Raw genomic sequence first — 25,758 nt, 5'->3', positions numbered from 1 at the left:
TCCTCTCCTGCTGCGGTTTTGACGTTGCCCTGGATCCAAAAACATTTAATGTACAGACCAACCCAGCCACGTGGCCTTTCCAGGAGACATCAAAGTGACAGAGTTCTCCGGACACATGATACACCGCACAGCTGGTCAGGCCTAGAGAGGGAGGGAAGGGGAGTAGGGAGCCCTCCTGATAATAAACTGTAGTTGAAACTGGAGATAACTTTAAAACATTGATGTGGATGCTGCATTCCTTTGGACTGACTGAACATATTAATAATTAACAAAAAAAAACCCATCTCGGGCTTCTCATATGAGGAAGGTGGTGGGCTGGGTCTGGGGACAGCAGTTTCAAGAGCCCGGTGTCTTCTGTGTCACCTGGCTGTGCTTTGTGCTGTTCATTTCTCTCCACACCCTCGGGTAGCTTTCACCGACTAGGAGTTGTCCTTTTCCGTGATTTCTCAGATAAATGCCTAAAATTTGCAGCGGTCCGAAGGGATAATCCTATGAATAAATAAAGCCAAAATAGTGATAAATCTGCCATGTTCTGCAACAGATTGTGAGGCGGCTCTCAAAGACGGTCACGTTTTGGGGGCGTGGTAGCACATGCCTATAATCCCAGCACTTGGGAGGTGCAGACTGAAGGGAGCTTCAAGGCCAGCCTCGGCTACCTAGTGAGTTTGTGGCTAGCCTAGGTTACTTGAGACCCTAGTGAAGAAGAGCCTGCAGTTCTCTGACCCAGTGTTTCTCACCAGTGGCTGAGCCAAGACGACCCCACCCAAGGTTGTCTGCTGAGTGCCCCATCCCCCATCTCCTGGGAGAGCAGCCACACGCCCTCTTCTGTCTGTCCTTGGCGCCTGTTTTTCTGTCTGAGTGAGGCTACCCCCAGCTTTCTGCTCCTGGATCATCACCAGCCCTGCAGCTGGCTTAGGTTAGAGCCCACCCACTTCTCTGAGGTCTCTTCTCCAGTTCATTGTTCTCGGGGTCCCTGGGGGAAGGGTGGGCCCTTTGTTCAGGCTTCTAATTAAAATCTTATAACATGTGATATTTATATGCACAGTGGATATGCATACTTCCTTCCCAGGAATTAGGAGTATTTTTTGAATAGTTTATGACATCCTCAAGTGAGTAACCAGCGTGTGTGGAGCGGAGAGGAGTAGAAAATAAAGATGAAACCCGACTTCATACTTTGGGCAATTCATATTTTTTTGAACCATATAGTGAGTCTTCCCGCTTTTTGTTTGGTTCTGAAAAGTAACTTGGGCATTGTAAGTCAAAACACATGCGGTGTTCACCTTTTCTCTTTTTACTGAAATTTCCCCCCTCTTTGGGTTTCTCATAGATTGGTTGCCAGCACTCAGCTGTTGGGAAGGGGCGGGACTCAGAATTCCCGCAGAGGAAACCTGGAGGTCCTAGAAGGCCAGTTTATGGATGGTGGAAATTCAGGCTTTCTCCAGGATTACACAGAGGAGGAGAGGCAAACCTCCCCTCGAGAGCTCTTGGGTTTCTGGCTTCTATTCGGAACCCTTCCCAGTGTCCTTCCTCAGATTCTGCCGTAGGAAGTTTAATGAAATGGTTGGCTTCAGATTTCTCCTCCTTGGAACCTGAGCTTATGGGTGTTGGGGCGAGAGGGTGGGGAGTGGGGGAGAGGGTGGAGAGAGGTCGTTGGGGGGTAGTGTAGTGGGTAGTGTTTACGGTCACATGTGTAAGATAGATCCCCTCATCCCCTTGGGGTCTGGACAGAGTTTAATCTCAGTAGATAGGATTGCAGCCTTTCCTGGGGCAGAGCCAGGACAGGGGGAGTTGCCAGGTAAGGAACTGTTGTTGCCTGCCGTGCTGTGTTCCCCCCCTCTTCCCAGGTGGTCCACACAGCTCAGAAGTTTCCTACTCTGACCTTATAGCTAGCTGGGGACCATCAAAATGTTTGGAGGGAGTCATTTCAATCAAGAGAAAAGTTCTTAAAGTGAAAATAATCGACTTGAATGTTTGAATTTTAAACCCTACTGGGAGATGGTAGTCCTGGGTCTGGTGACAAGGCTGCTGGTCCCACTGCATTCCATGAAAAAGAAGAGTTTGGCTTGGGGCTCTTCAGGGTCCACACTTCCTTCAAAGTGCCTTTGGGGCAGAGGACATTTCTCCTTCCTTCAGTTTCAACTGTTGCGCTGGTTCCTTGGAATTCCTCATGAGAAGCTAGTCTGTCCCTGGAGAAAGTAAACCAGGGGTTTCCCGGCGTCAAAGGCTGTCAGTATTTAGCCACACCAGCAGATGGAAAGTTTTGATTTCTAAGTTGTGTTTTAAACTTGGAGGTTCCCATCTTGCTAGTTATTGGGGGGGTGCTTAACTATACTTCAGTCTTCATATGCCAGCCACCTCTCACAGTGTGAGAAAGTCTCCTGTTCCCTTTCCTGTTAAACACTTTCTTTGTAGGACAGAGATAGAACTGGGTCTCCATTTCCCCAGATTCCCTGTCTGTGGATTCAGACGACATCAAGCTGAAAATATTTGGAGAAAAGAACATGGGCAGACTGTGTGACTGTTCCCTAAGAGGTGCAGCTGTTTATACAGCCTGGTACCGAAGGAGGTGTGAGAAGCGGCCAGGAGAAACTGAGAGTTACACAGGGGAGTAAGCTTGGCTCTATTCAGATGCCCACCTAAGATAAGGGACTCGGTGTCTCTGGGTTTTATAGATATGGGAGGTCCTAGACCCAGTCCTTCAAGATCACTGAGTGATGCTGTAATTTAAACATTCAAAGAGTGGAGCATTTGTGTTAGAACACCTTATAAACTACCTTAAATTAGTGGAGACTTTCAAGTTGCATCGAGTTGGCCTCCCTTTAACCTCTACAGAGAAAGAGAGTCGTGTTGTCCCCATTGCTGTGGATGAGGGAAATAAACAGGAAAGATGAGGTAATTTACGCCATGTCGTAAAGCAAGCAGGAGATTCATTGAGAAGAAAACAAACACTGGGGTTGTTATTTACCGTTTTTTTTTGATGTTCGTGTTTGGAAATTGGATAAAGACCCATCCTTTATCAAAAGTGGTTATAAGGGACAGGAATGGGCCTACAAGCTCATCATGGCTGCACATGCCTTTGGGCTCAGCAGCAGGAAGGCCGTGAGCTAGGACCACCCTGCGGCGTGTTGTGAATTCCAGGCCGGCCCGGGCTGTGTGGTAGAAGCCCATATACAGTGTTAGAGAGAAACAGCTCATTCTTTAGAAGGGCTCTGGTACTTGCTGAGTAGCTCTTAGGAGATTGACTTGAACTGTTTTATAAGTCCGATAAATGAAACTATAGAAATTTAATGTTAATTGGTTTGGCATAGAGAAGACAATGGTCTGAAAGTAATTTTTAATACACAAAATCTATAGAGATGTTAAACTAGAACATTAGCTTGTGCTTAGACGTCCCTTGTCGATTTATATAATGGATCGGAGAGCGTTCGTCTTCATAGGAAAACCTTATATGCAGTAATGGGTGGTGATTGGCAGTTCCCTTTTCTGTCCCCATTGACTGTTTTCTTCATTCCTTAAACATTTATCAGGTATTCATCGCAGAGATACAAGCAGGGGAGATGGCGCTTGGCCTTAAAGGAACTCAGAATCTAGTAGAGGAAAAGGCATGTGCCTGCAGGAGAATGCTGGATAATGTGCCAGCTGCCAAAACAGGTCTCAGGGACATTGTTTTAAAGTTACTGAATGATAGGGTCAAGCATCAACTCTTCAGGCTCATAGACCAGATATTTGATCAATGTGACCAGACTCGAGGGAACTGATATGCTTTTGCTGACTCCACAAGAAAAGCAAAAATAGTATTTTATTAAAGTACGTTGGAATTTCTCCTATTAAAAAAATAGTCAATCTAAATATTTTTGTTGGCTTTGTGTCTTTTCCATGTAAGAAAGCCAAAATGGAAAGCGTGTTATAAAGAAGTGAATTGTCGAGACTGGGCTTAGAGTGAAGGTCATGAAGACGATAGTTGGTGGCATTAGTGGCGACTTCTACATTCATGACGAGTCCGCTAGACCCTCAGGGGATCTGACCTGAAGGATTCCAGCCTACTACACAGGTCCTGCTCTTTCTGTGACCTGATTTATCCCCTGATTGATTAAAGTGGTAGGTTTAGTTGAAAGTCAGTTGGAGGTCAAAGGCAGAATTTGACAGAGAAAATATACTTAGTCCTAGACTGTCTGTCTGTCTATATATCCATCCATCCATCCTTCCATCCATCCACCCACCCACTCACCTACCCACCCACCCACCCATGATCTCATGTGCATGTATCCCAGGCTGGTCTGGAACTCGCTATGCTTCTGAGGATGACCCTGAACCTTTGGTTTCCCCACCTCTATTTTCCGAGGACTGGTGCTCCAAGCATGATGTGCTCTCAGGCTTAATTCACTCAAACCCAGGGCTTTGCCCAAGTGAGGCAAGCGCTCAACCAACTGGTCTCCATTCCCAGTCCAGCCCTATTTTTTAAAACATAGGTGATCTCATTCGCTTTGTTTTGGTCTTATCTTTAGGTGTCTCTCTTACCCGTTCTTGATACAACTTGAACCCATCCTTCACCATTTCAGCGTAAAGACCGATGCACCTTTGTTTGATGTTCTATTCTGTTGGATTTGGAGCCCCGCTGTTTTCTTCCATGTCATCCTGGAATTCACTGCCCCTCTCCGAATGCCCTTCTGGATGGAGTACTCTAAGACGTATTTCCTTCTCTTGTATGTGTTTTATGAGAGTAGCAGATATGTCTTATTAAATATTGTATCTTTAGCCATTGGATTCATCTGGAGGAAGGCCAGGACCCAGACAAGGTTTGGCTAGATAGGTAAATATTTATGCTGAGCTCTTAAATGATTGTTAGAGTATTTTTCATGAAGGGAAGACACTACAGTTTGCACTTGGGATTCAGCGGATACCCACTTTTTATCTAGTCACGTGACCTCTTTGGGGCACCAGCTGAGTCAAAGGAAACCAGGTTGCAGCAGAGTGTCTCTCAGGCGTGCTCCATCCTGTGAGTAAAGCCTTCTTCAGCACTGTGCTGCTCGGCCGCTCCTGCTCCCTGACCACCATGTTTGATTTTTCTGTTGAGTAACAAACCACCTCGGAGCCCAGGAACTTGGCAGCAGTGGTTCTCTGGTCCAGGCCCGGCTGACCGTTTCTGCTTTAGTTGTTATCCAGGGAGGCTGTATCTACAACGGCCTCTTCTCCTGTGTTGGAACTGCCTTGGGGTAGCGGGGCATTTTTCTCTGTATAATATGGCCCCTCTCTATGGCCATCTTCTACTGTTTCAGTGTCTCAAAATAGTGGAATTTTTAGAAATATGTTTTTACCAACTCCTTAAGATTTTCATGATGCATACAATGTTTTGATCATATTCATCCCTACACCTCACCCCAAGTCTTCCCACCTTCAGACCCCACTCCATCCTAACTTCCTGGCCATGTAACCCACCGAGTTCACTTTGAGTCCAGTTTGTGCTTCCTGTATCTTCATGGACATGGGACCATTCATTGAACACGGACCTACACTCCTAAAGAAAACTGACCAGTCTGCTGTCTCCGGCAGCCTCTCTGTCAATTGTAATTGGAGGTTTCTCTCCTACCCACCAGTTCCCGAATAACCACTCAGAGGTTTAATATTGCTTATAAATGCTTGGCTGATGACTCAGGCTAATTGCTAGCTAGCTCTTACATTTAAATTAACACTTCTTTTAATCCAAGTATTGCCACGTGAGTATGACATTACCAGTTTGGCCAGCTGGAGGGCATCTCCCAGACTCCACCCTTCTTCTCCTGAATTTCTGCTTGGATTTCCCACCTGGCTCTATCCTACCTTGTCATAGGCCAAAGCACCTTTATTTACCAACCAATGAGAGCAACACATATTCATAGCTTACAGAAAGACATCTCACAATAGTCCATGGCTCTTCAGCTATGGAACTGTGAGCCCATCCCTCCCTCCGTGCTAGAATCCTGACTGGCGTGGTTTTGTGCAGGTCTTGTGTTGAGGCCTTCTATAGCAGTTTGCACCTCTTTCCCATGTTTATGATCATGTATGTTCCTAGCATTTCCATGTTTATGATTATATATGTCCCTATCATTTCCATGTTTATGATCACACATGTCTCTAGCATTCCCATGTTTATGATCACGTATGTCGTAGCATTCCCATGTTTATGTTCATGCATGTCTCTAGCATTCCCATCTTTATGATCAGGTGTGTCTCCAGCATTCCTTGAAAACAGTTTTACAGTGAAGGTCACCATTTGTTTGAAATATTCACTAAGAAACTAAGACCCGGGTCGTAAGAGTTCCCCAGGGGCAGAGTAGATAAATAATTCACTGCACAGAACTTGGATGGGGGACAAGAGATGCATCCGTTTCTTTATATAGTGAGGAAACCACCATCTAAATACTGGCTTCAAGATGGCTCTCGAAGATTGGCCTGTTGTGAGGAAATATAAGCGAAGCAGCAACAGCTAGAGAAAGCAGCCCAGGGAAGACCTGGAAGTCTGAAACTGTGGCGGTCCAGAAAATAACAATAGTTGACAGATGGGATTGCAAGAAGCTACACAGCAAAAGAAACAGTTACCAGAGCGATGAGCCACCCACCCCACAGTGTGGAGAAAGTCTTTGACAGTTGCTCCTCCTTCTTTCAAGATTAGTATCCATATTAAAGAACTGAAACAAAATTTAAACCCACAAAATAAACCAAATGATAAGTAGACAAATGAATTCAGGAGCTCTCAAATGAAGAAGTAAACATAGCCAGTAAATACATGAAAAAAATGTTTAAGCTATTTATTGGGCAAATACAAACAGAAATTAGGTTAAGATTTCATCTTACCCCCCAGTAAGAGCAGCTATCATTGAGGAAAAAATGGGCGCAGGAGAGGTGACACAGTGGTTAAGAGCACTTGCTGCTCTTGCATAGGACGCAGGTTCTGTTCCCAGCACCCATGCGGAGGCTCACAGACATCTGTAGCTTGAGTTTTAGGAAATCTGATACCCTCTTCTGACCTCTGTGGGCACCAGGCATGCATACGGTGCACATACATCCAATATAGGCAAAACACTTATGCACATAGAATAAAAGAAATAATAAATAAATAGAATGATAAAATCAATAATTTGGAGATAAATGGACCCATATACATTGTTGGTGGGACTGTGAATAGACCAGCCACTGTGGAAGTCAGAGTGGAGGTTCCTCAGAAATGTAGAAGTAGAGCTACGCACAGGTCTATCTGTGACAGTCTGAGTGGAGTCGGTATAGTGTAGAGACTCCTCACATCTGTCTGCTGCAGCATTGCTCACCGTAGCCGCTCGTAGTGGGGTCTTATCCAGCGTGGAGAACAGAGGTGTGTGTTTTCACAGCAGTGGGGTAGGGCAGACTCGGAACAAATGTCACACATTTCCTGTCATGGAGAATCTAGAGGTGTTTTGTTGTTTGCGTGGTTGGTTTTTTAAGAATCCAAACGAAAGACTGGCTGGAGGAAAGACCAGAAAAGGGTAACGGGTGTGTTTGTGGGCACAGTCACAGTATGTGGCGTGTACGTATGGAGATGGCAGAATGAAATCCGTGACTTTTAGTCAGTGTGTAAGTCGGTGCTAATAAAATAAAAACGAAGCAAGGGTAGCTCTAATCTTCAGAGGCAAGGGGTGGCTTTCTTCCTGGTCTGCAGAGTCATTTAATAATGAGTGATTGATTAGCCTGCACTGCTACCTTAGTCTGGGTGCTGGAACTTCAGAATCTCACCTGGAGCTGTTGCCAGTGACCTCAGGAGGCCGCTGTCCTCACCTGCTGGGGGAAACTGGAGGTACTTTGTGTGCTCTGGTCCTATTGCAGGCCCCTCGGCTGCACTGTTAGCCTGACCCTCCGTCTTCACCAGCTCTTCCTGTGTTCTGTTCACAGACAGCCATCCTGAGGCGGCAGGGGCGGTACATGCGCTCCACGGTCCCCGTGAACGCAGAGGAGGAGGCACAGAGCTTATTTGTCACTGAGGTAGGTTTTCATTTTCTCCGCATCACGTGCTTTGTAAAGATTTTTCCCTCCACCCCTGCCTTTCCGCGAATCTTGTTATTTTAATGGATATTGTCAAAGAGCTGATGACAGTTTGATGACAAGAATTCAGATGGGGTGTTTTGGGTGTGTGGAATGGTCCGCGTCTCCAGAGTTGACCCTGTGGACATAGACTAAAGGGTGGCTCATAAGGGGATCGCTGTCCTTAGTGCGGACCTTGGTCATTAATACAGTTGGTAGTAGTTGATTCAGCAGTGCATCATGGGATCTTTCGCTCCACTCGTATGTTTAACCAGGTGATGATATCCACACCTGACCGCCCCAATCTGTGTGCGATAAAATCACTCTATCTGTGTTTGAGCACACAGATCATAGCCTGAACCAAGAGACAATCATTACTAGATTGTGTGGTTTTGGTTCCCTTGTGTGTGTGTTTATTCCTTCAGCTGTTTTTAGGGAGAAGAAACTAGTTAGTTTCTGTAATTTTGTTTCTTGAAGAGTTTCTTCCTTTAGAAATGACTTTGGGGGCAGCAAGATGACTCAGTAGAGAAAGATCCCTGACACCAGTGTGATCCCCAGGACCCACACGGAGGAGAAAACCTCTGACCCTCACACATGTCTGTGACACACACACACATGCACAGACACAAACACGCGCATGCACAATATAGTTAAAAAATGAGTTAGGCCCTTTTCTATGTGGTATTTAGAGGAAGTGCGTTCCTATCAGTAGAACTGCAGGTCAGCTGTGCTTTTAAGGTGAAGACCAATTAAATAAGAGAGTTTTAGTGGAGATGTAAAAAAAAAAATAAGTCTGCATCTAAAGTGTTTAAAGCAGTGTTCTGTCTTTCTGTAAAGATAGTGTCCTGTCCCTTTCCTTTTCACCACACTAGTGCCTTTGATGTACACACTAGGTGTGTTCATACAGGCTTACACACACACTAGGTGTATTTATATAGACTTCCACACATACTAGGTGTGTTTGTACAGGCTTACACACACACACTAGGTATGTTTATACAGGCTTACACACACATACTAGGTGGGTTTATACAAGCTTACACACACATACTAAGTATGTTTATACAGGCTTACACACACATACTAGGTGTGTTTATACAAGCTTACACACACACGCACACTAGGTGTGTTTATACAGGCTCACACACACACTAGGTATGTTTATACAGGCTTACACACACACTAGGTGTGTTTATACAAGCTTACACACACACACACACACACACACACACACACACACGGTGTGTTTATATAGGCTTCCATGCACAGACTAGGTATATTTATACAGATATAACCATTTCTTTAAAGTCAGGCTTTGGAAAATGTGACTTCAGAGAAAATCTGGCCCACAGCCTGTTTTCATGGCTGATGTTTTATCGGTACATGGCCTTGCCCATCTGTTTACATATTGGGCTGTAGTCATAATACAACCGACTTGAGTAGAGACAGTGAAATCCTGAAAATCACTGGGTTATGACTCTCTTGATGTCCACAGAAGGTTTGCTGACATCTGCCTTAGAGCATGTGACAAAATCATCACTTAGTTCTCCCAACTCATGACAAAGTTGGGTTTTTGTTGTTGTTGTTGATTTAGGGTGGGCAGAACCCTCAGTGGCATTTTCGAAAGACTTGTTTGTTCTTTTAAGATTGCTTATTTAGCTGTACCTATTTCATGTGTATGAGTGTTCTACCTGCACATGTATGTGGACCACATTCGTGCTGGCACACATCGAGGTCAGTGGAGGGAGCTGAACCTGTGTCCTCTGCAAGACCAATAAGTGTTCTTAACTCCCGAGCCATGCCTCCAGCCCAGGTTATCTTATGTGTGTGTGTGCATGTGTGTATGTATGTTTGTGTGTGTGTGTGCATGAACACCGTGCACACATGGAGGTCTGAAGGCAACTTGCAAGAGTTCGTTCTCTTCTTCCAACATGGGCCTCCAGAGGATTGAACTTGGGTTCTCAGGCTTGGTGGCTGCTTCTTTAACCAGTTTAAACATTTAGGCATTGTATTTCCCCATTTTGCTTGAAGTTGTAAACAGGTGAGTATTCATATATTCCATTCATAAAAACATGCATGCCAACCCCTTTGTCCTTCCTCCTTGCTCTTCATCACCTGGGAACATGCCTGTGCCTCCGGGTGGCTTCATGTCTGGTTAGAAGGTTGGTGCTGTGGCTTGTCGTGCAGGCTCCTGCGAGACCATCATAGCCAGATAAGACAGGAGGAGTGTGCTAGACAGAGTCATGCCTGCCTCCGAGGGGCAGCTGTAGGAAAATCCCTAACCACATGTGACTTCGCAAAGCCATATTCTGGGACTTTGGATTCTAATTTTGAATGTGGTATCTGAAACCCAGGTGTGAGAGTTTTGCTGGAAATTGTGAAAAAGCATTTGTAAGAATAAAATAACATTTAAAAAATGTGGTCAAAGGGAGAGAAGTTCTCACCTCCCCTGTCTGACCCTGCTCTTGGCCCTTCCCTCCTGTTTATTCTACCTGAAAAGAATAATCTAGAACACCCACACTCCCTTCCCTTGGTATCGTTTGAAGCAAAGTTGCTTACTGTGTAAGAAAAATAAAAATTAAAAAAGCACCGATTGTTGTCGCTGTTGTGAGTTGGTGGCTGCTCAAACAGTTGCTGTAAATGAAGAGGGATAAGAACAGGGGCTTTGTTCACAGACAGTTTTATCCCCCCCCCCAGCCCCATAATGAGATCTGGCACAAATCCATCTTTTCACGCTCTTTTTCTCTCCCCACTTTTGTGTATGTCAAGAGCTAGCCATCTAGAATTTCACGTGGACCAAGCAGGCTTTAACAAGCGGGGCCTTCAGCTGCTGAATTCCACCCATTCATATGCAAAGATGTAGCCCTGTAAATCATCAGACTACACAGCCCTCAGACGGGTGCCCACGGCAGATGGGCGAAGGGCACCTTGCTCCTGTGTAGTCATGCAGTGAGGTAGTTCTGATGCAGTGTGTGAACACTAGTGTCACTAAAAGAAGCTTAGCAGTGGAGTGCCCGTAGTACACACACACACACTGAATTTACATAGTGACTCGTAAGTATGAGCCTGTGTGAGAGGCTTTGGGAATGATGCTGGCTTTGAAACCTCAAAATTCTACATACCTTCTCCAACAAGACCGCACCTCCTAATCCTTCCCAAACAGTTCCACCAACTGGGGACCAAACATCTAAATATATGAGCCTCTAGGGGGCAATTCTCATTCAAACCACCATAGCATCATAACTTTCTTTTATATAAAAAATAGATTATAAGCCAGGAATAATAATTGCTATTTCAATGTCTCCATATAAAAACTGCTGTCAGATATTGATAACTTGAAACAGTATCTTTCCCAAGTCTCACACCTCCTGGAGACTCTGCAGGTAGAGCTTTGACGGTTGATAATTGGTGGTAGAACTTTGGAATGTCTCTAGGGTCTGACTCTGCCGAAAGTCACCTGATTTCTGTATCTCTGTTTTTTGTTTTTTCTAAATCCCCGACAGTGCATCAAAACCTACAACTCTGACTGGCATCTCGTGACGTACAAATATGAAGATTACTCAGGAGAGTTTCGGCAGCTTCCGAGGTGAGTGGGCTTCAGGCGTGTGTGTGCTGAGGAAGACGTGTGGCTTCATTTGCACAGTCAGAGTGGTTGTGAAAGCACAGGAGATTTCTGTGTGCATGGTAATATCTTTTGATTGCAAGACTAGATGTCATATTCTGATGGGGTGAACAGCACATAGAGGTGGCTTGATTCTTTTCAGAGAGCCAGAAAGTTTCCACTGAGGTGTGTGAGAGATAAGGCCACTGTAGTGAACTATGATGCAGTGTGGTTTTATGGTTATCGGACTGAACACTTGTCCGCATTTATTAACTGTATGAGGTAACGAGTGTCACCCTGACATTTCCTCCACATCTTTGATCATCTCCAGTCCTCCTTACATTGTTCTGCTGCCCCTCCCATCGTTGTCTTCTCTGTGTTAACACACCCTGTCCACTTTCACATCCGCTGCACACGCTCCTGGCTCCATAAGCGCCTCCCATCCAAGTATGTCCCATGCTTTGAGCATATTCTCCCTTTCCTGTCCATCCCGTACGTCCTTGGGCACCTTCTTTCATGTCATCTGTGCCTCCATGATTTTTATATATCTATGTAAACTTTAGGCTCCACATAACATATGTATTTGTGTTTTTTAGACCTGGCATAATTTCTGTAATATGAGTATTTCCAGTTACATTAATTTTTTTTTAGATACAAAAGCAATTTCATCCTGTGTATCCCTTCCTAGGTTGACAGACACCTAGGTTGGTTCCAGCTTAATTCTTGAGAATAGTGCGCCCTCTCTCTTTCTCTCTCTCTCTCTCTCTCTCTCTCTCTCTCTCTCTCTCTCTCTCTCTCTCTCTCTCTCTCTCTCTCTCTCTGTGTGTGTGTGTTTCTTCAAAAGAATATTTTGGAAAGAACCACGTGAAGACTATGGTAAATAAATGTGTTAAGAAAGCAAATCTTATATAGTGTTTCCCCAGGTCAGTTCCTTACCTGCTTTGAAGCTTTAACTGTGAGCCCACCAGAAGCAATTGTACTGGGATAAGTTTGTGGAAAGGGAAGCAGGGCGGGTGTGTGTGTGTGTCTACTCAGAGGACTGTTGGAAGACAGCACATTCACACACAGTCGGCAAAGGGAAGTGCAGCTGGTGCTGGGATCAGAGCAAATGGAGACAGGTTGTTTTCAGGGTCATTGTCGCCCCTGGAAACTTGCATTGAACCCAAATTAGTACGTTCTTGAGTTTGTTCCCTTAGTGAGATTTCGAGCCCTTTGTACTTTTCTCTCTGGACCTCGCTGTTTGTTTTCCTACGTGTGTGGCTCAGCCACTCCTTAGAGTGTTCAGCCAAGTTCCTGATCACCTTTTTAAACATCAGAGGGAACACTCCCTGCCGACTTTATTTTCTCTGCATGGATAGGCTTCTGAGCTCTCTGGTTGCCCAGCGCTCACTTGGTGATTTGAAATAATTTCCACTTGATCTAATAAATCCACCTTCCTGGATTGTCTTCTCAAACTGTCTCCATGTAGGAAGATAACTGACTTCGTGGAGTGTATGTTTCCTATGGGGTGGAGTTTAACGGTCGCGAGATTTTACTGTTGAGCGTCAGTAAGAATGTCCCACCAAATGGAACATTGTAATAGGATTACAGACTCTGGGTTTTGTCTGGGTTAGCTTTGCCCTCTCTGAGTTTCCCCTGTCAGACTGACAACAGCTACCACCAGCTTACATGACAGGGCATATGTAACGTACCCGGCACACCTAGCATACAGCTGTTCTGTAACTGTAGCTACTGCTGCTATAGCTGTCGGAACTGTCCGCCATTAATGCCTTCATCACCTCCCACCATTAATCACTTAAAATTCTGTGACCCCAATAATATATTTCTCTCATATTTTAATATTAAGAATTGTCCCACGTAGTCTTTTAATTAGTACCCAGTCCACTTCCTTACATTTAATAGGCCTCCTTGCCCTAGCAAGCCGTGCCTTCATTTCTACGGTGCTGTGTGGACCTTTGATTGGGTTCCTCGGTTCATTGAAAAGCAATGACATGGCCTGTGTTATTCTTTGCCAGGGGCCACTGTTGGGCTGGTTATGGACTGGTTCCTCTGATGGGTGGAGATGTAGACTCTATTGATGAAGCAGTTACAAAGCAACTTTTCTTTCTTGTTTTTAAAGCAAAGTGGCCAAGTTGGATAAACTTCCGGTCCATGTCTATGAAGTTGATGAAGAGGCTGACAAAGACGAGGTAGGCTCTTGCCCTCTGTCTCTCTTCCCACTCAAGACTCCCATGGTGTGGGGGCTGGAGAGATGGCTCAGTGGTTAAGAGCATTTCCTGCTCTTCCAAAGGTCCTGAGTTCAATTACCAGCAACCACATGGTGGCTCACAACCATCTGTAAGGAGGTCTGGCGCCCTCTTCAGGCCTTCAGGCATACAGACAAAATATTGTATACATAATAAATAAATAAATATAAATTAAAAAAAAAAAGACTCCCATGGTGCAGGCTTTGAGAAAAGAGCCAACCTTTCAGCCCAAACAGGAACGGGGATGTTTAAATGAAGCAAAGGAAATTTTTAAAATCTATTTTTAGGTTGGCTTCAGGTCCCGGCTTCATCTGGACTGCTCAGCATCTCGTGTTCTCTGACTTGTGTTTTGTTCTGAGATCACTTGCAAGGGCTTGGATCAGATCGGGCCGCATTGCTAAGAGATACCGAGATGCCCTAAACCTTGAATTTCGGCTGTTTTTCAACAGTGGAAGTGAAATGGCTGTTTCTCCAGTGGCTGCTTTAGTGCGGTCTGACTTTAGTAAGCTCCCTAGCTCTTGGAGAAAGACGGTGCTCAGGGAAGTGTATGAAGAGGGCGAGGCCTTTATCAGCTCAGGAAGGGAATCTCATAAAGTTAGCGCAGACCCCTCCGTATATTCCTCTTCGTCTCTGTTGGTGCCCCGTCGTGGGTTTAGACCCCTTTCCCCTTTCCTCAGCTGTATACTGAGTACAGCATTAGCCATCTTTAGAAGGTGATCTTCTAAACATCTTCTAACTATTCTGGAGCAATAGTGTTTCAGAAATAATTCTGAGAAAAGTTAATGTGGCCCACAGTGAACACTTTTAATCTAACCACCACTCACCAGGCAGAGGCAGGTGGATTTCTGAGAGTTAAGGCCAGCCTGGTCTACATAACGAGTTCTAGGCCAGCCAGGGCTACACAGTTTCCATTTTAAAGGTGCTGATTATATGGCCAGGAGGACCAAGCGAAGGCGTGCATGTCGAGGTGCCCAATAGCTTAGGAAACCCTTGACAGGGAAACGATTTCTCAGGTCCAATCACAACAATGCCGAAACCGCAAGCTGATATCAGGGTGGCTCAACAAAGCTGAGCCAGGCCTCCCCACGCTTCTCGGTTTGGTTAAGGGAAGACTTGGCAGTGTCATCTCTGTCTGTTTACCGTCTCTCTCAGGCGTCTCCAGTCTTTGTCCCCGCGGACTGAGGCTGTCAGCTGTGTCGTCCACACGCGGTGCGGTCAAGTTACAGGAAAGAAAATCTGAAAAAGCTTTAAGTAACTTAACAGTTTTATGTTGGGCCATGTTTATAGCTGTCCATGACTGTATGTGCCGGCAGTGGCTGGGGTATGCCCTGGCTCTGTGCCCACCGCCTCACATCCAGATCTCACAGGGAAGGTCTTCCCTTGAAGTCGTATTTTTATTCCAGCGTCTGCCTCTCTTTCCCTCACCCTTTTTTTTTTTTTTCATCTCCTTCCTGCATGGCCTCCTGTTTCCTTTTCTTTATTCACCTTTCCCTGAACCAAGCCGCTGGGAAGCATTTCAGGAATTTTCTTTTGTCCTCTGACCGTGGAGGAGTGTCGCTCAAAAACTTTTTCATGAAACCGGGTGAGGCAGAAAAACTGAGTGGTATGTGGTTCCTGTGGCTCGTTAAACTCTCAAAAGTAAAAATTTGGCCAGGACTAACCCGACCCTTAAGAGAACAGGATATCTAGAATTCACCGGTAAACAGCCTCTAGAGGGACATAGAGGCACTGGTGGTAACTGGACCACTTGGCACAGATGGAATGGTTTTCCCGTTGATGAAACTCCCAGAAAATAATCTACACAGGGCAGTAGATTGACGTGGTTTCCCTTCCCTCCTAGGATGCTGCCTCCCTTGGGTCTCAGAAGGGCGGGATCACCAAGCATGGCTGGCTGTACAAAGGCAACATGAACAGCGCGATCAGCGTGACCATGAGGGTAAGAGGGCGTATCACCCCGCTTTCCCTCACGTGATACGTTCCCAGCACCCCAATCAGGCAGCTCCAGGGACCTCCAACATCTCTGGCCTCCACAGGTACCAGCACTTACAAGGGCATACACAGACATAGACACATAGTTAAGAAAACTAAAATAAAATATAGAGTAAAAGTAGTTTAAGAAGTTATGCAGAAGAGACCAGAGTGAATCAGGGAGAAACGAAACAGCAAGAGGAAGCTCAAATAAACCAGGCAAGTACTGACTGCCAGAATCCTGAGGCTCAAAAGTCCTTCCGTGGCATGACGGGAGGACATTCCTTGTGGTGTGAGTGGGGGGCTCTGTCTCACAGTGGGACCTCCTCTCCCTACTTTAGAGTGGTTATGTCAAACCTCAAGCTCTGTGGATGAGAAACAGTGAACTGTGGATGATGATGAAGCCTTCTTAAAACACACAGGCAGGAAGAGCGTGGTGGGGGATCTTCCTCCAGCCGATGCAGGGGCCAGTAGCATTGACTAACATCCCACTGGGGTTACAGAGTTCTGGTGGCTTCTCAGTTCCTGCTGTCCATCCAGAAAGAGGAGCTGTCTGAGTTTGGTTTTGTTTTGTTTCCAGTCATTTAAGCGGCGGTTTTTCCACCTGATTCAACTTGGTGATGGATCCTACAATCTAAATTTTTATAAAGATGAAAAGATCTCCAAGGAACCCAAAGGATCCATATTCCTAGATTCCTGCATGGGTGTGATTCAGGTGAGTATGAAAAGCATTCTCTCAAGGTTTCTGGTCTGCAGCGATACTACACATGAATGTGCAGATACAGGGAAATGCTTTCAAACGTGGATGTAATTAGGCTGGAAACGTAACACCTAACCTGAAAACACAGCCTGTTTTTCATCATTTTAAAGATGGCAGGATACTGTGGTAGACACGAGTCCTCTAGTGAGCGAGGCTTTGTGTTTAAAACGTGGGTGTGATAACGGGAGAATGAGGTAGAGGGATCTTAGATTCACAGCCAGCCTGGGCCGCAGAGTAAAACCCACATACGGGAATTGTTCACTTTCCAACGTAGAGGCTTGTTCCATCTCACAACTCACAGTGTGTAAGACACAAACACCCTGATTCGTCGGACTCTGCCCGGGTACCCGCAGAATGAAGCATGAATGCGTTCCTTCTGCAGGCCTCAGACAGAGGGGCTCTGTGACCAGGAACACTCTCCCAGTCAAGGAGACAGTGGATGGATTCAGCATCACCAGAGAAGCCTCCCTCTGAGTGGCATTAGCCTGGAGCTTGATTCTATAAGGAGGTTGTGTCGTGGGGCTAACCTGGAGAAGTCGGGAACATAGCTGACATCGCCCTTGGATTTGATCGGTCTTTTTGTTTTGATATTTACACTCTTACCTGAAATCAAATTGCTTCTTTGTCCTCTAGTAAACCCTCATGAGTAGAGAAGGGCTGAAGGGTACTGTTCAAGTGCTTCACCCCCACACCTCTTGCACTGGGTTGCTCCTAGCTCCCCTGAAGTTGTAGTCCCCCCTTACTTCCCACTCTTTATTCCTGGCTCCTGTGTGGGAAGGTAGAATTTTAGAGCCGCCCCCTTCTGTTCCATTCCAGACTGTGACTCTCCACCCCGCAGAGCCGCTGTCCTGAAGATCCTTTCTCTTCACCTTCCCCACTGTGGAGACTTCTCTGCTTTTTTATGAGATGGGGTCTCATGTAGTCTAGGCTGGCCTCAAAACAAGTGACGGGTGACTGGACCTTCTGACCTTCCTTCTCCAGTCTGTTTTAGCTCCTATTTGTTGTGATTTTTAAAATTTTTATTTTGGAGGAGACACCCTGTAGTTACTAGAGTCTTGTGACTGCCTAAGAAGCTTTATATAAAATGGTAACTTTTTTTAGTTACTTTATCCGCAAAAACTTATATTTGAGTTGTAGTTGACTCATTTTTTAGAAATCCCAAGAAGTCCTTTGACCTCGGAACACCAAAGCCTTTGCAGTGTCTTCTCAACACCATTGTGTTTGGGGGCACCTGCTGTATTCTTCCTCCCTGTTTATATGATCATCTCTTTATAATTAAAAAAAATTATTGATTGTTGTGAGGGGTTCAGGTGGCGGTGAATTCCATAGCGTGCGTGTGGATGTCAGAGAACAACATGGGATCCGTTCTCTCCTTCCACCTGTGGGTCAAGTTTAGGTTGACAGACTTGTGAGGCAAGTGTCGTGACTTGCTGAGCCGTCTCACGGACCCCCATCTCGTCCTTCATTTCCTGAAATTTAGGTTGCTCTGTCTTGAGTTTTATTTATGAGCTGGAAAACTTTTTTTGTTAAGGTAGACATGCAGATAGAAACTAGACAACATACATGGGAAGAGTCCTACAACGTTTGCCTACCTGATGTCTCTCACCTGGTCCTCATTCCAGAGACTTTCCTATATGTTCTGTCTGCCTGACTTCATGAGGTTTGGTCGGTAGCTTTACCTTGAATCTCTGTCCTGCCAGATGCTGAAGTCAGTGGGTTCATTTATTTTTCTTCTGTTGGGGATCACCGCCACACAGTCTCTACCCTTATTTGAGAATAGCGTTTTCTTCTATTTTGTCCAGCACTCTGGTAATTATGGCTTTGTCCTTGTCAGAAGCAGAAGTTAGCATCCAGGTCAGAAATGGGCAGGACCTAGAGAGTGAGTGGCAGGAGACACTGGCAGTGCAGCAGGAGAGGGTGCTGGGTAAAGTGCAGGAGTCACCTGCTAAAGCTGATGGTGTAGCCTGTCTGCTGGTGAGCATCGCTGGCTTTTGACAACCGACAGAACAGAGAAATTTAGTTAGCTCTTGGCATAAGCCACAGGGCAGGACCCAGACCACAAGTGGTGGGCATGTGTCTGAGCCTTAGAGCAAGACTGTAGCATGATTTCACAGTCCCTGAGAAAGTATCTTCAACAGCTAATCAGCTGACGGATCCCTCTGCCAGCAGCCAATCCTGGTGGATCCTCAGCAGCCCTCGGGTGTGAATAACAAGTATATTAAAGCCTATTAAAGCATACTGAGTAGCTGTGGATAAGAAGTAACGGAGTGATTCGTTAATGACAGTTTATTGGCTTTTTTTGTAAGATCTCCAAGCTCAAGTTTCATTCGCGTGGAGCTGAAAAGCCTTGAAGTACTTTTTTAGCTGAATTTTCTGGTATAGTTGAAAGCAGAGCTAGATGTATTTTTTTCTACCCTCATTCTGCAGTAAGAAGTAATTATTTTTGTTTAACAAGAGTGTCCTGTTACAAGTGTGCAACACACTGTAAGAACAGTTGCTGGATCGCCCTCATCAAGCCGCTGTCCTCGGGAGCATCTCAGCCTCTGAGGTCCAGTGCCCGTTATCTGCCTTCAAATTATTTTTGCATTTGTAGTTCATAACATCTCTCCTTTGCTGAACCACATATAAGTCTTCAAAAGAGTTATTTCCTATGTTAAGCCCATCTGTGGTAGCATCCACTTGAAGTCAGAACACTTGGGAGGTGGAGGGGAGAAGTCCCCGAGTTTGAAGCCTTTCTTGGCTACCTAGGGGTTTGTGGGCAGCCTGGCTTACATGAGACCCTGTCCTCAAATGAGATCAAAAAGGAAATAAAAAGTTGTAATTTAAATGGTTTTGGGAAAAGAAAAAGAAAAACAATTCTTTGGGATGCTTACTTTTTAGCTTTTATTTTTGGTCATGTATTTTGATCATGGTACTATGTCCTTCAGGAGATCTTCGTACCCGTGTACTTCTCTACCCTCTCACGACCCCTCCCACATCTTTCTATTGGCCCCACCCCTCTTGGATGTTATTTAAAATAGTAGCTGATGAACGCCGTGAATGGAAAGAAATGCCTGAGGGGGAGTTTCCAGGTCAACCTGAAAGACAGAGCTTGAGCCTTAAACCCTGATAGTGTCTTAAAGCCACGGGAGTTGGTTAGACTTGTGCTGCAGGTGAAGAAAATGGGTCCTCAGAAAGGATAACCTAGAATCAAGGTGTTGTGATTTTCTTGATTTTTAACCCTCTGTATGTTTGAGGAGTAGGTGGTTCCCCAAATGCACAGAGAAAACCCCTTCAGTCCCATGTTTCACTCCTTGATTTTTTACCTTTGCGTGTAAGTGAGACCCGAGGTGGCAATCACTAAGCCCGTGGCAGATGATCTGCGCACTGTGGTTCGCACGGCCTTGCCCAGAGACGCACTTAGCATCAGGCTTCTAAAAGCTGCCCTGCACAAACGATAGGCCTTAGGTCTCCGTGTGCCTGGACCGTACACCGTGAAGCATCCCTGAACTGCAGGCGGCTGGCTGAGATTTTAGTGGGTGTTGGGACACTCTGCTCCCTCAGCACTCAACAGGAGGTTGGACACCTCCCCCTTCAGCTTGTGTGGACTGTGTTCTTTTCTTCAGAGATGAATTTCTGTCTAGAGTGGTTGGCCTGGAGTGTTTGCCTCTAGGATATATTTGTCAGTGTCTGGAGATGGTTTGGCTCACAACTGTCCCACTGACATGTGGTAGGTGAAGGCCAGGATGCTGCCAAACCTAGAACAGTACGTAGACCAGCCCCTTGTGGGAAGAATGATGGGCCTGAATGCAAGCAGTACTGAGATGGACCAACCTTTGGTATACATTCATCTTCCATTCCCATAATGGGCATGTGAACTGGAGACAAAGGATCCACATACTTTTTCAACTAATAAATGATGGAAAAAGTTCCGGGGAAGTAAGCTGAATAGATTGGTAGATAGCAGTTAGCTTTGAGAAAGGCAGTGGTGGCACACACTTGATCTTTTTAAAGAAACCAAATATGTAACTATTGAATATAGAATATTTACATGTGAAATTTCATAGATTCAGCTATTTTTCAAATGCTCACTGTGTGCCAGACTTTGAAGGTTGTGGGGGTAACATTAAATAAAGAGAACAGACAGCTCCTGTCCTTGAGGGATTTCTGTGCCATTGCAGGGAGCAAGAAATACATAAATTAAATAGCAAGAAAGGAAATGAGGCCTGAAAGATGGCTCAGTGGTTAAGAGCACAAGTTTGGTTCCCAGCACCCGTGTCACATGGCTCATGGGTATCTGTAACTCCAGCTACAGGAGATCTGATGCCTCGGCCTCCATGGGCACCTGCACACGCATGCACATGCATACCTGCACATACATACATGGAAATATAGTTAAAAATAATAAAAGTAAATCTTAAAAAAAAAAAGAAACCAGCAAATGCTCTTGATCACTGAGCCACTCTCCAGCCCCAGCATCTACTGCTTTTGCAGAAGACCCAGGTTCCAGTCCCATCATATATATGGTGGCTCACAACCATCTGTAACCGTCCAGTTCAGGGGACCCAGGGCTCTCCTCTGACCTCCTCCAGAACAAGCCACATGCATAGTGTACATATATACCACAAACAAGGCACTCACATACATAAATTCAAAAGTAAATCTTTTTTAAAAGATAGGGAAGGTAAAAATGGCGGAGGTGGACTATGGTGCCGGCTCATGAGAAGGGAGTTTGCAGTTTTAGAGTAGTATCCGAGATTTGATCCGATGGCACCATTAACAACTAGGGCCGATTACCCTGAGCTGTTTCCCAGTGTGTCTCTTTCGCCTGTTCCCATCACAGAACAACAGAGTCAGGCGCTTTGCGTTCGAGCTCAAGATGCAGGACAAAAGCAGCTATCTTCTAGCAGCAGATAGTGAGGCGGAGATGGAGGAGTGGGTCACCGTTCTCAACAAGATCCTCCAGCTCAACTTTGAAGCTGCAATGCAAGAAAAGCGGAATGGGGACTCTCATGAAGGTAGGAAGGTCCCTGTGAGGTGGGGACGGTGAGAGCCTTTCCCAAACAGTCTGTCAGCAAAGGCTTTTGTCAGGCTGCATTTTACTGCCCTGGAGCCAGGCATGGTGTTGCAGATAATTCCAGCATGTGGAGAGCAGAGACAAGAGGCACAGGTTTTGAGGTGGCCCAGCCAACTGTCATGGGAGTTGCAGGCCAGCTGTATAATGAGCCCCTGTCTCAAGAAACCCAAACAAACGAAAAGAATTAGTACTTTGGCAATGTTTGTGTGGCAAGTATGTAACATAAACAGCCATGGTGTGGACAGGCAGGCCTGGATATGAGTCTCAAGAATATCACTTTTTAGCTCTGTGACCTTGGACAAACCACTTATGTTTTCTGAGTCTCGGTTTTTACCTGAAAATGGAAATAAGAGCCAGGGATGCAGCTCAGTTGATATATTCCTGTGTGAAGCCTTAGGCTCCCAGTACTGCATAAACTTGTATGGTAGTAGATGCCTGTAATCCTAATATTTAGGAGGTCAAGGCAGGAGGTTTAGAAGTTCAAGGTCACCCTTGGCTACATAGTAAGTTTAAGTCTAGCCTGGGCTACATGACAGCCTGTCTTTAAGAAAAAAATAAAAGTTGTGTGGGTGTGGGGAGGGATGATTGAAAAGAAAATTACTGATGGAATGAGTAAGCTTCAAAGTGTAGGTTTTTGTTTGGGGGTTTATTTGTTTGTTTGTTTTTTGAGACAGGATTTCTTTGTGTATCCCTGACCATCCTGGGACTAGTTGTGTAGACTAGGCTGGTCTCAAACTCACAGAAATCCACCTGCCTCTGCCTGCTGAGTGGTAGGATGAAAGGGGTGTGCTTCCACCGCCTGACTTCAGCTGTGCTTTTGATGTATGTTCATTCTAATTGTACAAGCTCATAAGTGAACAACTCTGGTTATACTCCAAATTACCCGAGGGTTTGAAAAAAGTCAAACTACTATTTTCTTGGTCCTACCAAAACCTCTGGTTGGGTGGTTGTGCAGGATGTTGCACACAGCTAACTTGTTCTAGTGTGTATGTGTGGCTGTGAAGGGTGTTGCACACAGCTAACATAAGTTCTAGTGTGTATGTGTGGCTGTGAAGGGTTTTGCACACAGCTAACTTGTTCTAGTGTGTGTGTGGCTGTGAAGGGTGTTGCACACAGCTAACTTGTTCTAGTGTGTGTGTGGCTGTGAAGGGTGTTGCACACAGCTAACTTGTTCCAGTGTGTGTGTGGCTGTGAAGGGTGTTGCACACAGCTAACTTGTTCTAGTGTGTGTGTGGCTGTGAAGGGTGTTGCACACAGCTAACTTGTTCTAGTGTGTGTGTGGCTGTGAAGGGTGTTGCACACAGCTAACATAAGTTCTAGTGTGTGTGTGGCTGTGAAGGGTGTTGCACACAGCTAACATAAGTTCTAATAAGGTGGGGAGTTGAGGATGGGGACCTTAGCTGTGCAAGGTCTCAGGTGTCACCACTTTTCCTGCTGGACTTGGCCATCAGGGTCCTTCTAAAGCCCTGAGCTGTTTTGACTGTTCTTTCAGACTTAAGAACCACCGCATTCCAGTTCCTTTGCTTATATTGAATAAGACAGTTACAACTACACATGACTCAATTGATCTCTTTTGATGTTTAGATGATGAACAAAGCAAACTAGAAGGTTCCGGTTCCGGTTTGGATAGCTACCTGCCTGAACTTGCTAAGGTAAGGTCATCCTAATTGTCCCACTCTACACCGAATGCTAAATGCTTCTCGTTTCATGACTCTCCTAAAATAAGAACACTGATGGTGTGATTGTCACCGTCTGCTTCCTGACATGAATATGAGGGGGTGGCATATTTTGCACTAATGACACTTCAGTCTATCTTCCAGAAAATGCCCTACAAAGTACGTTGCTGTTTTTTTAAACGCCATCATCGCATTTAATATGTCAGCGCAAATATGAAAGAAATAACAAAAACACATGCCTGTGTGTACCTAGTATTCTCTCTTACTTGGGCTTCTCTTACTTAAATTATGTTCATTGCTGTCTTAGTTAATGTTTCTATTCTGTGAAAAACACTACAGCCAGAATCAGCTTAGGGAGGAAAGGGTTTATTTCAGCTCTCAGCTCTCAGGTCACTGTGAGGAGTCAGGGCAGGAACTCAGCGCAGTAAACTAGAGGCGGGATCTGAAGCAGAAGCCATGGAGGGGTGCTATGCACTGCTAGTCTCATGACTTGCCCAGCCTGCTTTCTTATAGCACCCAGGACCACCAGCCTAGGGTAGCACTGTCCACAGTGAGCTGGGTTCTCCCATATCCATCAAGAAAATGCACCACAGTCTAGCCCACTGTCCAGTCTAGTGGGGGCATTGTCTCCATGAGGCTCCTTTTCAGATGAGCTAGTTTGTGTCCAGGAGCCAGAACACTTGGGTACGCTGTCTCACTCAAATTAATGCCCGTAATTCCCAACGATGATTGTGGAAATTTTGTCACTTCATCTAAACGGGAACTGCTGAAGGTACAGACCATGTTCCTGGGTCACCCAAAACAAACAAAATACAAGTAAGCAACAACAAAGCCAGGTTCTTTGTGTATTTGGTAATTTTGAGAAACCCCAGAATTACTGAAAAGCACAAGAAAAAACAAAGTAGCCATGTCAGCGCTGCCCAGAGCCCCGTGCTGCCCTGTTACCTTATTAGCATATATATTATATATGCTATATATATATATATATATCCCCAGTGACAGTCGGCAGTCCTTTCAGCATGGCCTTTGCTCCCATTCTCTCCTGCTCCACAGTCCCAGCCATGAGCATCCACTGAGATGCATCTTACTTCCTTTTTGTTGTGTGTTTTTACACACTCACCATAAAGACACTGGGTGGTGATTTTTGTATGTTTGTGTGTTTATTTTGCACTGGTGTTTAATGATACCATATTTGGCCTTGTTTTGGGTACAGATATGGTCAGTCATTTTTATCGTACTGCATAGACCTTTTAACTGTCAGGCTATTTCCATTTTTCTTACTCTGAACAGTGCTGCCGTGACTATCCTTGTCCTGTATATGCATCTTAAAAGGAGGGCGATGTCTTTGTCTTCACTGTCCCTTTATAGTCTTTGTGTTATTGCCTTTCTGTTCTGCTTTTTTTATGATACAGTGAAATGCTGGCTGTACCCACCCACACGTTAAACACTATAATAGAAACATGGTGTGTCTACATAGGCTTGCAAATAGACAGGCATCCAGCATTGACCTTTCTTTCTTGATGACATGGTGGTTCTTCCTGGCTCGGACTGCAGAGTTCTGTTTTTCTTCAGGACTTAGCTATTTTCACACCTGCCCATTAAAACTAACTTTAGAACTTCCATTGTAACCTATGCCTGGCCTGGAGGAGTTTTAGCTTCTGTGTTTATTTTCATGCTAGTCCAGTGTGTGTGTGTGTGTGTGTGTGTGTGTGTGTGTGTGTGTGTGTGTGTGTGTGTTGTGTGTTGCTGAAACTCACATGCATATGGTCGACCAGTAGTCTAGCACTGAACTACACCCCTCGACCAGTCTTGTTAGGCAGTCTGGGCATTAGTTGACTCTGTTCATGCATCCTGCGTTGTTCCTGGATGCTCAGAGGTTCTCCCGGCAGCACGCTCAAACTTATTTGGTTCTTACTGGAACAGCACATCCATGCAGTCTAGAGACCGGAAAGGCACTTTAGGCTTACCCAGTGGGCAGAATGGTTACCTAAGATGAAGCTCTGGTGATTTGAGCCCAGGGTTGGTGATTTCACGTCTGTATTTCTAAACCAGATGTCGTGACACACTGCTGCTGGGGAGGCTGGGACAGGAAGAATTGCCAAGTTCAAGGTCAGCTTGGGTCATAGCAAGAGCCTATCTTAAGCAAAGCAAAATAGGATAAAACCTACAAGAAATCCAGTTTTTCCCCCTATGAAGTTAATAAGAATTTTAGTCTTTTCTTCTGCTACCTGGCCAACTTAATTTTTCAAAGGGAAAAAAAACGTACTGTCTTTCTCCCAGGGTGCTACTGTGAGGACTATTGGAAGTGTGGCTTTGTCAGTCACCTGTGAATTCTAGTGGCCTTCTCAGTCATGTGGCGTTTGAGGGGCCATGCTCTAAGTGGAGAGGCATCCCTGTGCCTGACTCCTCTGTCGTCAGCCTGG

General features: G+C 45.3%; 1 protein-coding gene across 34 annotated transcripts in view; it reads left to right on the top strand.

The window, feature by feature from the left end:
• The window catches only part of Dock9 (dedicator of cytokinesis 9), a 252,259-nt gene that overhangs the window by 126,258 nt on the left and 100,243 nt on the right, over window positions 1-25,758 (top strand). For all 34 annotated transcript variants that reach the window (XM_075949297.1, XM_075949294.1, XM_075949324.1 and 31 more), the window contains exons 3-9: window positions 7,900-7,989; window positions 11,532-11,614; window positions 13,749-13,818; window positions 15,716-15,811; window positions 16,424-16,558; window positions 21,426-21,600; window positions 23,244-23,311. In XM_075949297.1, the coding sequence (XP_075805412.1) occupies window positions 7,900-7,989; window positions 11,532-11,614; window positions 13,749-13,818; window positions 15,716-15,811; window positions 16,424-16,558; window positions 21,426-21,600; window positions 23,244-23,311 (717 nt within the window). The remainder of the gene's footprint in view (window positions 1-7,899; window positions 7,990-11,531; window positions 11,615-13,748; window positions 13,819-15,715; window positions 15,812-16,423; window positions 16,559-21,425; window positions 21,601-23,243; window positions 23,312-25,758) is intronic.

The sequence above is a fragment of the Microtus pennsylvanicus genome, chromosome 15, assembly GCF_037038515.1.
Source record: "Microtus pennsylvanicus isolate mMicPen1 chromosome 15, mMicPen1.hap1, whole genome shotgun sequence".
NCBI classification, from domain to species: Eukaryota; Metazoa; Chordata; class Mammalia; order Rodentia; family Cricetidae; genus Microtus; species Microtus pennsylvanicus.
This window is presented reverse-complemented; position numbering and strand designations above follow the sequence as displayed.